The sequence below is a fragment of the Hippoglossus stenolepis genome, chromosome 13 (genome assembly GCF_022539355.2).
Source record: "Hippoglossus stenolepis isolate QCI-W04-F060 chromosome 13, HSTE1.2, whole genome shotgun sequence".
NCBI lineage: Eukaryota > Metazoa > Chordata > Actinopteri > Pleuronectiformes > Pleuronectidae > Hippoglossus > Hippoglossus stenolepis.
In genome coordinates, this window is record NC_061495.1 from 14,422,763 (window position 1) to 14,436,940 (window position 14,178).

Genomic DNA, 14,178 nt, shown 5'->3' on the forward strand with positions numbered 1-14,178 from the left:
GTTTTAATGAATAGCTGTTTAAAATGCCATTTCCCCCTCACTGGGATGTAGACTGCTGCTACAGAACATGCGCTGCTATACAGTGCACGGGCACGATTGTAGAGTCGCTGTGATGTTTGTCATTAACACGTCCTCTGCACCTCGCAGACATATGCACTTCCTCCACATAAAACACACGTCAACTTCAGAAGTTGTCACTCGTCAAAATAATTGCCTCCTGTGCACACGGTGTATAGAAATTTAATAAAATACACAACAAGTACAGAAGCCCACATTCACGTGTAAGCTCGGCTTATTTTCACACAAACTGCGGAGAGGACGACAATAAAATTACAAATACATTCTTAAAAAATTGTAGTTGATTTTTTTTTTTTTACAGGAACCTCGAATGGTTTTTATGAAAAGGGACATTCCCTGTTGCACCACCATTAACAGTTCATAAGACACTTCACTTTTTGTATGTAACGTCACTGATATGTGTTTTTCCTGTGATACTCAAAGAGATGTTCCTTATACACTAAATGGAGACAGAAAGCTTCACTGTACAAAAGCAGACGGGACTCAATACCTTAACAGTAGCAATTTGTTCAATAGCCTCACAAAATTGGAGCTTGAAATGTGTAAAATACAGACATCTAAACTGACAGGTACGGAACACCATGAAAACACTTGAAGTCAGGTAAGCGCTGATTTCTCCCCCCAAACCTTCACAGCAGTCAAGGACACATATTTCCACTGGAACACAACAAGTCACAGACTCGAAAAGAAATAAAAGAACATACACAGCAGATGGTTTTTGGTTATACAATGCGTGTCTGGACACCTCTGTGGGTCGAAGAAGAAGAAGTAGAAGAAGAAGAAGAAGAAGAAGAAGAAAAAGAAGAGTATATCACCTCCCGGCCATTAATCTGTGATATCATCAGCTCACCTCAGGCAGGTGAGAGCGAGCGAGATCCTCTGACCTGTCAGTTGCCAGTGTCCCGCGGGTCGAGAGCGTAATCTGACCCCCCGCACTCCTGGCTGATGACGGAGCTGTGAATGAGACTGCTGGACAGGGACTTGGGCCTGAGCTCGCAGGTCAGGTAGGACGGCTCCTCCAATTCAGTGTGCAGTGGGGAGCACTGGCCATCTGGAGGGCCGTAGGCACTGCTGTTTGAACCCCCCTCCCTCTCCTCTTTGGACCCTTGGTTGGCCAAGTCCAGGGGCATGCTGCTCTTGCTGGGACTGCTGGACGCAGATGGACTCTCCTGTAGCGGTGGGCTTAGTGCACGCTGCGATTTTAAGTAAGGTTTGACATTGGCCACGAGGATTGTACTGTCCCGCTGCTCCTTCCCAAACGTGCTGAGGGTTTTTCTGCTGCTGCAACTGATGGTGCCATAAATCTCTGTCTCTACCATGGCATCCATTCCCACAGGGATGAAAAGGTTGGTGCGATTATCGGCGCTGTCTGCTTGGCTTCCTACCCGTAACTTTGGCATCCAGCATCTGTCAGAATGTCCCAGTGCACGACATTCATCGGTGCAGTGGACTGATTTGTCTTGCTCTGCAAAAACAGTTAAACATTTGTTATTGGAGCCTGCTGTGGCACGGATAAACAACCTGGAAGAAAACATGGATGAAACTATGAAGGATGAGCCGCAACACTAAAACACTGCAGACGAGCTCCAGAGTTATTCTTGAAATCCGACTGTAGTATCCGTCTTCATGTAAGTTATGTAGTATGCATGAGAAGAATTTTACAGAATAAAGTACGAACAGGCAGCCTGTTGCAGCAGATATGCTGTTTTGAATAACTCCAGTATATTTTCCATTGGAGAAATTACTCACAACGAGATGATGATGTATGAACAACCATGAAATCATAAACAACCTTGTTACCAAAAAAAAGTTCATTTTGCAATTTTTTTTCCCGTTTGCTTCTCAATGGAGCCATGGATGATTCAATCTATTCAGGAACAGTATCTGTATGTGCTATTCTCAACATGTGTAGGTGTTTTCCTGGAGAAAATAAACATCATCTGGTGCAGAGGAAGTGATGAAGTGTTTTTTTTACATATACATTTGCAGGAGCAGAGGTTTGTGTGGAGCTGAAAAAAAGAACTGTGAAAAATGCATGAGCAGTGATTCTCACCATTTCTGATCAGAAAGTGGGTGAGACACGGTGTTGTCAGGAGGTTGGTTGGGATAATGCTGGGGCTCATTATAGTCATTCTTTTTAAAAATAATTTATAGGTGTTAAGTTTGGAAGTTTAAAAACCGGGAGAGAATCTGAAAAAAAACGAAATCTGGAAGAGAACACACTGGAGGAATTGGATTTTGGAAACTACACCATCAGCAGCACAAACACTCATTAGTTTGACCTGCAGGAATTTTTTTCTAATCACTCTGTTGAATAATCAGCAGCTAATTAGCATTTTATGGCCCTTTTTCAGCGATCAACATGTCTTTTCTTGCTGCAAAAAAAAAAAATGGAAAGAAAACAAAATTAAAATGATTTTGAAGTAGCTTGGTCCGAGCAGAAGAATGCATGTACCCTTTTCTTCCTGACATGATACCGGTAATTGAGGTGGATCGCTGATTATACCATCACTCCGGCAGCTTCAGCTTGCATTAGCCGATGCTGCTCGCCAAAGCCAGACACCACAGGACTGCACAACGTGTACGTGTGACCGTGTGTTGGCATCAGCGGTAAAAGGTGGAAGGCTCCGTCTCTGTGCCCTCTGCTCTCGGTCTTTCACATTTCAGAGCACATGCAATCCCAGCAGACACACAGAAGGAGCCAATTTCCATGGTGCTGCGAAGTAGAAGGTGTTACTTCTCTGTAGCCACTACACGACGCCGTCAAAATTAGGTTTGACGATGATGCATCGGGGGTGTTTTGAGTGTAGGGGCATGAAGCAAAAAACGTCAAACATGTCTTTGTAAATTGGTGGAAAATTATCATTTTTCTTCATTTGTTATACATGAGAGCATAACAGCCTTTTCATTTGTTAAAGTGTAAATCGAATGTTGCTGTTGTTCTGTCGACTGATGAGACTTTAATAAATGTGTTGTCTTGGCTCTGACTGTCACCCGATGACAATCCCTTATGCTTGATATGAGGTGATACAAATTTAGAATAATGATCAAGGACCTGAGCAGAATTTAGTTGGGCTTCTTCTTCTTCCTGCCAGTCGTCTAGTAAAATGTCCAGAAAATTTCTGTATAAGCCCACGTAGGTAGTCGGTAAATGTCCGCAAAATTCCCAGCGAGGGAGTCGGTGACGTTTCTAACACACGACGGACGTAAAACTGAAAAGAAACCCAATAGAATAGAAATATCTCAGGATGAAAAAGAGGGGCCATAAACGTAGAAGATACAGACGAAGATGTAAACTTGGAAAGACAAACAAATTGGAGAACCTCTGGTGATTGGAACCGACACCGGTGTCGATGTGATGTGAAGATAAATGTGATTTTGTGTAAGGCTGCGGACATTTCCCCTCGTTCTGAACGTGTGGTACACCGACAATCTCCCGCTGTGTTCTTCATTTGTGAAAAGGCAAAGTGGTCCGTACCCAATTTTCTGGACATTTTCCGCAGTTCATGTCTGACGGAAAACATTAAAGCAGCCTGTGATGCACATACGGACAAACGCAAACAACACTAACCACATCTGCAGCATCTCCCTTTTCATGTAGTTGTTTACAATACTTCATCTAATCACACGATAACTTGATTATACACAGATAAGCTCCCATCTATAAATAAGCCTCGTCTATCTTGCTCACATGCCATTCTATGAAATCAAAGACCTTGAGCGACGTGACTGACTGTGAATGAGGCACTTGATCTCATTTTGAAAACCGGGGGAACAAGGGGGAGCTCCGCATGACGAGGCCCTTCCTCGCAGAGGCGGGGAGATCCTCCTGTTCAAAGGCGACCAGCCTCACGCACACCAGCCTCGGTCAGTTTGCCGGAGGACACGCAAACCAGAGGAGGAGGTTCAAACGAGAAGAGGAAAAACCATCTCTGTGCCACAAAGCCCCGAGAGATGAGGAAACTGGCACCACGAGCCACACGTAGAATCCCAGCTCATTTACAAACTGAAGTACATGCGGATACTATGCTACTCAAGTCCATAAACACCTACGCAAACACACCCACACACACACACTTGTACCCATAGGACAAAATGGAGCTGTCAACATGCCATGACTGGACAGAGATTAAACAAATTGAATTGAGCTGTTAATTATGCAACAGATCTGTTTTTGAGGATTAACACAATATATATTTACATTGAGGACGTTGAAGGAAAATTCACTTTTAACACGAACAAAAGTAGTCACATATTACCTGTAGTACTTGTCCATATAATGTGTTTTTACATGCATGGGGAAATTCTGGAATAATGGCTGCCATTTTGTATCATGTGATCAAACCTAATTGTAAGTGGAGCTGTCACATTGTGTCTGAATGCAGCTTTTTGTTCCCACAGACGTTTGCCCATGATGTGTTTCTGGTTCCGCAGCTGTACCCAGCTGGAGGAGCACACTCTGCTGCTTGCTTTGCATAAACAATGTTCTCATGACAACAAATGTGGTTTGATTCCAAATTAAATTAAATTGTTTTTTAAACAGAAACAGAGCCGATACAAAATGTTTCCATGAAAACAAAAACCTGAAGGAGTCTTTATTAGTGTTATGTTTAATGTGAAATAATATGTATAGAATTATATGTAATAAATCATACATACAGAAGTGACGTTTCCACTGCATGAGACAGATGGTACATTACAATAATCAGTTGTAAAGTCCCTTTTTAAAGATCTGGGGAATAGTACGCTTGGTTAATGTGTTTTCTTTGATGGTATGATCATATGTGCATCTTAATAGAAATTGACCATAGTCTTTTATTGTATCTCACCTGGATATTTTATGATCTTGTTTGTATTTTCTGTTGTAATAGTATTTAAGTGCTACCCTCTAAGCAAAGTCTCTCTTGAAAGGGACATTTTAATCTCAATTACGAATTTATCTCTGTGAATAAAGAGACATTAAATGATCAAAATCATTTACAATACGTTGATTAAATGGCTTGGGACAGATTACAATTAGATTGGATTAGATCACAATTAGACACAATTATTATAATTTGATCTACGACACTTTCATCAGGTGCTGGGGTGGTGGATAACAAACAGGGTATAACATGCAGACGATGACTTCAGTGTTAAAGTCTGATTTTAATAATTAATTGGCCCCACATCAGTATTAAATTAGTGGCGCACCAAACTGTATCGGTGTTTTTCTTTTTCCTCTCAGACTTAAGGTTACACTCACGTTCACATTCTTTGCATGGACCATTTTAATGATATCTTTGTAAGGACCCAGCTCAAGAGAACATGCGCATTTAAGCTCAAAATGGATTCAACATCAAAAGGGAGAACTTAATGATGGCTTTGAATTGACCGAAAGGAAACATAGGTTCCTGCTTATTATAAAGTGCTACACTTTGAAGCGTCATTACATTACATTACAGTCCGTCTTCCAGCCCCATGGAAAAAAAAAGTCTTTCCATGGGGCCAGAACAGTAAGCATGAGCCAGGAGAAGCAGGGGGAGGCTGAATTCATTTCAGTGGTATAGCTGCCAACTACACTGCAGATGATGCTGGTGCAAGCAGATGCATGTGCTCAGAAACTACAGAGTGAGCTGTGTTTGTCATTTCTGTTCTTGTGTCTTGTGATATAACCAGAATTAAACATGGGCGCACGTTTCAATATAATTCTGAATATAGACGGCCAATTTATCGTTTGACCGATATCAGCCTTTCACGGACATAGAAACACCTTTATGTTACAGTGTGCCGAAAATATGTGCATCCATTTGTGTTTTCATTTAAATATGATTTGTTGTCTTTATGGTTAAACTGTGAAATATAAAGCCTCAATTACATTTCTTTGTCATGAGGGTTTGATAACGACATCTTAGGAGTCACTGACCATTCACCAACATATATAGATGTGTCGATATTGGTTTTGGAATGTTTTTATTTTCTAATAACCATTTCAGGCTCTAATTCATAATGCTATGACACTTTAAGTCTCCGTCATCCATTTACCATCAACTTTAATTAGCAGTATGTATATGCTCCATAAATTGTTTACAACCCACTCTACTGTAGTTGTAACCAGATAATGGCATCTGTGAGTAATTATGAAGTTTAGTATTAGTCATCAATTCTCTCTCCTCCTATCAAAACGATCATTGTTTAGTATAAATATATTACATTATCAGGTACATGTGTTTTACTGCATTGTCATTTATTATCTGTTTATATAGCCTCATGAGGACGCACAGAAACAGATAATAAATAAATCAATATACCTGCATAAAACTATAGAGTGTTAGAAGCCATTAAATAAATGTTTATATATATATGAATATTGAAATTAAATCATTTGTAGTTTTTTCTCTGTTATATACTGTATATATATATATATATATATATATATATATATATATATATATATATATATATATATATATATATATATATATATATATATATATAAAACCTTTCTGGTCACATGTGGTGTATAAACAAGCTTTTCACCACCACACATATTTTGGATAGAATAAATATTTTACTGTAGTCTAGGCCTACTACATATTTGGTACAGGATTTAGGGATTTCGAATTCATATATTATATATGAAAAAAAAGCTGAAGATAGGAAGAGAAGGTACATTTTGTATCTGTGGTGTCTGAGATGGGCGTTCAATTTCTATCGTTAATTTCATCACTGGATAAAAACAGTGTTAAATATTAGCTCTGAAGTGACACATTTAAACAAGGGCTCTATATAGTCCAGTACATTTACATAGTCACATAATGGAATTATGACAAAGTAGCTGTGATCTTACGGGTGAAGTGTGAGTGGAAGAATAAGATGCTCAAAAACAAAGAAACTGCCTGCCCATTATAAATAGAATCAGAGAAAACCAAGCAACATACCCACTGTGCATCTGGTGTCTGTGAGAGTGAATAAATATTCAGAGTGCATGATAGTGGGAGCTGCACAGGTGCATATATTACCTGTATCAAAGCAGCCAGGAGACTAGAGGGAAGGTAAAGGTAAAGACATAAAAGCAATGCTACTTAACCCACAAGCTTTTGTGTTGCTGCGGAACTACAATTCTGTGGTGTCTCCATTTTGGATAATAGCTCTGTCTTGTCAAAATCTGCAAAACAGTGGCTTTGTTGTTCAATAAATTTACCTGTGTGTGTGTGTGTGTGAGACAGAAGGAGTGTGTGGGTTAGAAGGTGACATTTTGTGTGTAATCAGGTCTAAGACATTATGCATCCTCTTCCATCTTGCAGTCATCAGACAGTGACACCATTTAATGCTCAACTCACTAACCCCATAAGAGAGAAAAAGCATTTAATCTAATCATTAGTTTTGCCTTTTAAACAGATTTCGCCCACAGAAGGGCGGCATCAGCAAAACCCATTAATATTAAAAGCAATACCTCACATTTCTCTTATCTTACCAATGCAGGTCTATAAATTGACTGACGTTCCTGTCAAGCGAGCGTCAGCGGCGCACATGTAAATTTCCGCATGTCTCGCATGTACAAAACATCTCTTCCAATATCTTTGCATGTGATTGGCCTTAGAGCTTGGGCTGAATCAGATTCAGAAATGTGCTGCAAAAAAAATTGTGATTGAATTCACACCTCCCACAGAGTCAAGTTTGGTCTGCCATAATTCCTCATAGCACACACGCACAAGCACGCACACAGACACGCACACACACACTGAAGTGAGATAGAAAGAGAGTGATTCACACATCCTCCTGGCATCCACAAGAGTGTCTCCATCTCTGCCCTCCTGAGCAAGCCATAAACAAACAGTTCATAGCAATGTAAATGGTGTGGAAAGTACTGCATAGGGACCGTGATGACCAGAGCCATTCTCCACCACGGCTCACACGAGGAAATGATAAACATCACCACTTCATCCCGCCATCATCTTTTATCTCACCAGCGAGAGTTGCTCTCATATTTCCATTCCTTATCCGCAACAGCTAAATATATTAGTCCCTACCAGGTCAAACAGGTTGCAACAGATTGACAATCATCTCTGATTAAACTCCCGCCGCTTCGGATTGTTTCAAGTTTGCGACACAAAAATTCCACATTTCTATTTTCAGTTGTAAAGTAAAGCTCCTTTCAAAAGAGTGTAACCATGGCAAAACTGATAATAACTGCGGAAATCTCTCCAAGCAAAAGGTGGAAACACTCTGTCATGTTGCACCCGAAATACCTGTCATTTTGTGCTGCGAGTGTCTATCGTGCTTTCTTGTCCCTGTCGTGCTATTCAAGACATGCATGCGGCGAGGCGCTGTTCAAATAATGCCATGATCAAAACAGATACAGACGGAGGTACACTTTGTAGTTTGTTTGATGGCTAAATCAAACGCAAGATGTTTGAACGTTCTCGCTTCAGCCAATGGACTCTTTTATCCCTTTAAACTACCTTCCACTCAGGTGCCTTCATGTCATCTTTGCAACACAGATCAGGCTGTCTGCAAATGTAAAGCAGTGCAAACCAACATTACCCCGAATCTAATAACGGTTAAATGAGTATTCTGAACCCAGACGCTGGTGGACCTGCACTTAAACACCAGAGAGCTGCATGCATGCCTTCAGTGCATACAGCAACAAACAATGCCTCTTACAAGAGTCAGTTAGGCATCTTCAAGATGTCAGGAAGAGAGTGTGTCTGCTCACCCTGCTCAAAAGGCTGGCCATTTACCGCTGTTGCTTTCATCTTGAGGGCCTCTCTGGCAGACGTGTCGCAGTGTGAGCCTTTATTAGTATCCTGGTCACTATCAGCCTGGTCACTATCACCATGGCCACTGTCTCGGAGGCTTGCTCGTTCTGCATCCTTAAATGTTGAGCTGCAGCAGAATGGAAGGAAGAAGGGAAAAAAAACATAACTTACCATTACCTGCGCATGAGTGTTCCTATTTGGCAGCCCAAGTTAGCTGGCTGGATACAACGCTAAATGCACAGGTCAGAAAGCCTTTGAATGGAGCTCTTACCTTTGAACGAACGGTTGCCTGCTGCCAGCGTAATTGGACTCTGAGGTGAAATTTTCTGTCTAGAAATGAAAGAAAGAACAGTATATTTTGCATTGACTGTGTTTAAATTTTCATGCAATTCTCAGCAATGCCCGGAGTAACATGACGTTCAGGAAGGTAAAGAAAGTTTTTTATTTTTTTCTGTTAGAATCTATTATTAAGCCACCCGAAAGATGTCAATTAAGGCCAAAGAGCACCTGCAAGTGGTGACAGACGAAACACAACACACATCTCCATCGTGACCATATGTGCCTCTTTGGCAAGGCGACGGAGTCGAGCATTAACCACTGTAATCAGCATCCTTTTCCCCCCCTATCTTGAGAATAATGTGTTTGTGTTGATCACACCCACATACACTAGTGACTGGTGACAGTGCCAGGCCTTGTCATCTGTGTTATCATCTCCAAATGAGACTGTCTGTGAGACTGCCCTAGATATTTACATGGTTTACAACAGATAATTCTGGTGTGTTCAACAGCACTACGAGCCCGTGCTGTCAAATTAGCGCGTTAGCTGCCTTGTGTATTCAACCCTGCCATCTCTACAAGGCAAGGCTGGGCCCTATTAATGGCCTTATTGTGCCAACTTTGGATGCGGCTGGGCGAATCTGGCCCATATTTGTGGGGAGCGAAAAATGCGATTGTAAGGTTATGCTGTGTGCATCTAGCTGCCTGGCGCACATTGGTTCGGTAATGTGATCGGACAAGCTGCTCAAACACCTGTCCAATCCCACATTTCAGGCAGGGTTTTGTTTTCACTCTATAGCGGTGGATCTGGCAGGGTCACAGCAGCCTTGTTCAAGACTCACACTGTTTGCATGTCTAGCTGAGAGGACTTTCTGATTATGCAGACCACCTGTACCATTTTGCAAGCGAGGGCTCACAATGGAGCGGCTTCTAAAATGATTCTGATTCCTTGGAAAAGAACAGGAAAAAAACCCTCTTTGGTGAAATGCCATACGCGCTGTGACACAGAGTTGCTATATCATGCTTCCTATACAGAGAATACCTCATACTGTCATGACAGGGAAAGAAAGAAATAAACGATAATAATAATGATATCTGCTCACAGTCAGTCTCTTTCTCAGTCAATTACCTTTCTTTTGTCAGATTTGTATGGTAAAGCAGCAGGTGCAGATAAGCGAGAATAAAGGGCAGATAAAGAATACAGTGCAGCATCCTCCTTACCTGTATCACTGACATCCTATTCGCTGGAGTGTCTGTGCTAAGCCCGGCAAAGCTGGAGTGGCAACCTGCCCTGGGGACTGTCAGGCTGTTTGGGGTGGTTTTCAGGTACATGACCTCTGACCTGGGCAGCGTGAGTGGCAGAGGGCTCTGGTAGTCAAAACATATGGGTGAAGTGATGAGAGAGGGGCTGCTCACCACGTTCATCCGGCTCGCGGAATCTCTCTCCTCCATCTCACTCTGCACCAGCATGATGTCACTCTTGTTGATCCTTTTCTTTTTGCCCTTCCCCACTGGAGGATTGGAGTACTCAGCCATGCGGCAGTTATAATTCCCAGTCTCCTTATCTTGATGCTTGGACTTGACAGCGATGGCGGTCATGACTGCTAAGAGCATGACAGAGATAATGCAGAGGGTAACTATGAGGGGCAGGGATACATCCCAGTGCTGCTGTTCCCCGCTCGTGCTGGCACCCCCTCCTGGTGCCGTTTCTGTGTTCGCCTTAATGATCAGCTTAGCAACGGCAGATAAGGGGGGCTTGCCATGGTCAGTTACCTTCACCACCAGCTCAACCACTGGGGCGACTTCCTCCCACAGAGCATGGGCAGTTCTGACCTCTCCTCCCACTGGATCCATTTCAAACAGGTGGTCGTCGTTTCCCTCTGTGATCTCGTAGGTTAAATGGCCACTTTCTCCGTGGTCGTGGTCCACCGCTTTCACAGTAGTAACAATGTAGCCAATACCTACATTTCTAGGCACTGGGATTTCCGCTGTATCATTCTGCAGGAGGGGTAAAATAATAACTGGGAGATTGTCGTTAACGTCAAGGATGTTGACCCTGACTATAGAAGTGCTCTCCATGTGGGGAGATCCTCCGTCTTTCGCCTGAACTTTGAACTCAAAGGATTTTGTTTGCTCATAATTGAAAGAGCGCGAGGCATATATGGCTCCATTAGTGGGATTAACAGACACATAGGTGTACACTGAAACATCTCCGATATGCGATGGCAGAATGGAGTACGACACTGTTCCATTTCGACCAACATCTGGGTCGTGGGCTAGAACGGAGCCCAGATACTCCCCCGGGATGTTGTTCTCAGGCACCTGTAGCACATAAATAGTCTTTGTAAAGCGTGGCGGATTGTCGTTCTCATCCAAGATTTTCACAGTAAATGACTTGGTGTAGTTCAAAGAGGGGATCCCATTATCTCTCGCCACTATTGTCACATTGTATTCATCTTTCATTTCCCTGTCCAGAGGTCTGTCTGTGAGAAGCGTATAAAAATTGTCGTTGTTCTCCTGCAGCCTGAAGGGGACGTTTCCCAGCACTCGGCACTGAAGCTGACCGTTTCGTCCAGAATCTTTATCCGTCACCCTGACCAGCGCTATGACGGATTCTGAAGGTGCCGCCTCGCTGATGGCACCTTGTCGGACGGAAACAAAACTTATAATTGGCGAGTTGTCATTTTTATCCAGCACTTTGACTGTAATTTTACAGTGGCCGGGTATCGGGTTGGGCCCCAAATCTTTAGCCTGCACGTCGAACTCTATGATTGGATTCTCTTCATAGTCAATTTCTCCCTGGACCTTGATTACACCGGTATTGGGGTCAATGGAGAACAAATCTTGGATTCTCTCGGATGCATATCCAGTGAAGGAATAGACCACCTGGCCGTTGCTGCCCTCATCTTGATCAGTGGCATTCAAATCTATAAGTACTTTTCCAGGCGGTGAATTCTCTGGAATCTCTATTATGTACGAGGATTTTTCAAAAACGGGGCTATTGTCATTGGAATCAGTCACTCTGACGTTGATCTGCATGGAGCCTGATCTTGGATACTCCCCACCGTCAATTGCTGTGAGGAGGAGGGTGTGATGACTCTGATCCTCCCTATCCAGAGGTCTCTGAACCACCAGCTCTGGATATATAGTCCCATCACCCCTCACTTTTAAATCCAAAGAGAAGGTATTGTAATCATCTCTGGTGACCTGGTAGGTCTTTATCCCATTTTCCCCAGAATCCGAGTCATGTGCAATAGTCAGGGGGAAGCGTGTGCCAGCAGCTGCGTTTTCCGAGATGTCAATGTTAACGTGATCTGAAGGAAAACCGGGCGAGTTGTCATTTATGTCCTGTATATCAATCTTGATCATGCATATTTCCTTGTCATTGGCAAACACCTCCATTGAGAGCTGGCACTTGGGGTTTCGTCTGCACAACGTCTCCCTGTCAATCCTTTGTTTGGTGAAGATAAGTCCACTCTCCGGGTCAACGTCCACCAGGTGTGGTGCAGAATTCTCCAGAACTCTGAAGTTGGACTTCTTCCCCCGCTCCATAGTCCCATACCCGGCGTCTTTTGCTATATTGCCTATAACAGTGCCGGGTCCCTGCTCCTCGGGGACGGAATAATTGAGATTTTTCAATGTCAGGGCTTTAACCCACAGTAGAAAGAAAATGGGTACAGAGAGACGCATCCCTTCAACTGGATATGTGTGGCAGGCAGGAGAAGAAAAAAAAATCCTCGTTGACTTTCAACCTGTTGATTACAGCAGAATCCTACAGGACTAAACCCAAACCAGGCATGTGGCTGACACGGACCTCGCACTAATTGGGTATTAAATCGATCCCCGAATCGTTATCTCCTTTCAATCGGTGCATTAACCTCTTCCAACATGCCACAACCGGGCTATGATGAACTCTCTGTGTAAACAAAGATGACCGCCCGACGACACATGATGCATGAATTAAACATCAAATCCAACATAGTGTCGGAAGAACATGCTTTGTTGTTTCTTTTTTTCTCTCTCTCCCCCACCTCTTAATGAATAATCGATGACTATAAAGTATTAATATTCCCCACTGCTTTCCAAGGTTAAAGCGTTTGGATCTGCTTCGCTGAAGGTTAGACCGTAGCCTCACAAAAGCGCATTGCCCTCATGCGACATCTACACCTCGGCGTGAAAACCCCGGACACACATGCCCGTTTCAAAATGCTGCATTTTGCCCCGCTGCTACACCGCAGCCACGGTCGCGTTTACTTTCTTTCCTCCGGTGCGGCACACTGTTGCATATGGGCTCCGCTCGCCGTTGCATACGCAGCCTGCCCATGCCACAAAGTGGAACAGGGGCTGTTACTCCTCTCTCCAAACCTTTTGTGCTCCCCCGTCATTCAAGAGCATCTGTGGCACGGCCGCGACTTTCTTTCTCTTCTTTTGGCGTGCGCGCCCGACGATTGTCCTGCAATAATCAGTCCGCTGATGATGATACTAATAATCCCATAATCCAGCGCAATTGGAACCGGTGCTCTTACATCCTTCATCCGGACAATGCTCCCGTGCACTGGCCCCCCCCTTGCAAGAGGAAAAAGACAAAAAAAAGGGGAGAAAAGGGAGAGATAATCAAAATGAATCGCTTTTTTTTTTCTTCCTCCTCTGCGCTCAGTTCTCTCCGCGTCAACTGTTGAAACCTGCTCCCTCCACACTGAGATCCGAGCGGAATCCTCCCGACGCCTCCTTTATGACAGAGCCCGGCGCATCGCTTGGCGCATTTAACATAGTTTCCGGATGCTCTCCCGGCAAATGAGTGAGCGGTGACAGATCGTGCCCGGAGGGGGGGTGTTTTCTCCTACGGGTCTGGGGCAAGATCGCGCGAAGAAGGGCTGTTCTAGTGCTACGTGATTCATTTACTGATGTGCGCGCACGGAGTGGATCAGCGGCAGCATCACACAGAGAGAGAGAGAAGGGGGGAGATGGAGATGGAGAAAGAGACGTGGAGGGGGTGGGTGGGGAGGAAACGTGCTGGAGGCTGTTGCTCCTTATACATGTGGATGTGAAAGTAGGGGGATTATGAATAGATCGATGTTAGACC

At 43.5% G+C, this 14,178-nt stretch overlaps 1 protein-coding gene across 1 annotated transcript; it reads right to left on the reverse strand.

Annotated features, from left to right (window-relative positions):
* Window positions 1-224: 224 nt before the first annotated feature.
* On the reverse strand, window positions 225-13,970 carry LOC118119628 (protocadherin-17). Its single transcript, XM_035173739.2, has 4 exons — window positions 10,317-13,970; window positions 9,091-9,149; window positions 8,777-8,946; window positions 225-1,543 (listed from the first exon to the last, which is right to left on the reverse strand). Exons 1-4 carry the CDS (start codon window positions 12,783-12,785, stop codon window positions 966-968), a joined length of 3,276 nt encoding a protein of 1,091 aa, XP_035029630.1. The 5' UTR covers window positions 12,786-13,970; the 3' UTR covers window positions 225-965.
* Between the last annotated feature and the right edge of the window lie 208 nt (window positions 13,971-14,178).

Bases quoted from the DNA above. Each gene is read 5' to 3' on its own strand.
- LOC118119628 (XM_035173739.2), bottom strand. From the start codon at position 12,785: ATGCGTCTCTCTGTACCCATTTTCTTTCTACTGTGGGTTAAAGCCCTG. The intron at 9,150-10,316 runs GTAAGGAGGATG...TTTCATTTCTAG, and splicing joins ATAGGATGTCAGTGATACAG to ACAGAAAATTTCACCTCAGA. The intron at 8,947-9,090 runs GTAAGAGCTCCA...ATTCTGCTGCAG, and splicing joins AGGCAACCGTTCGTTCAAAG to CTCAACATTTAAGGATGCAG.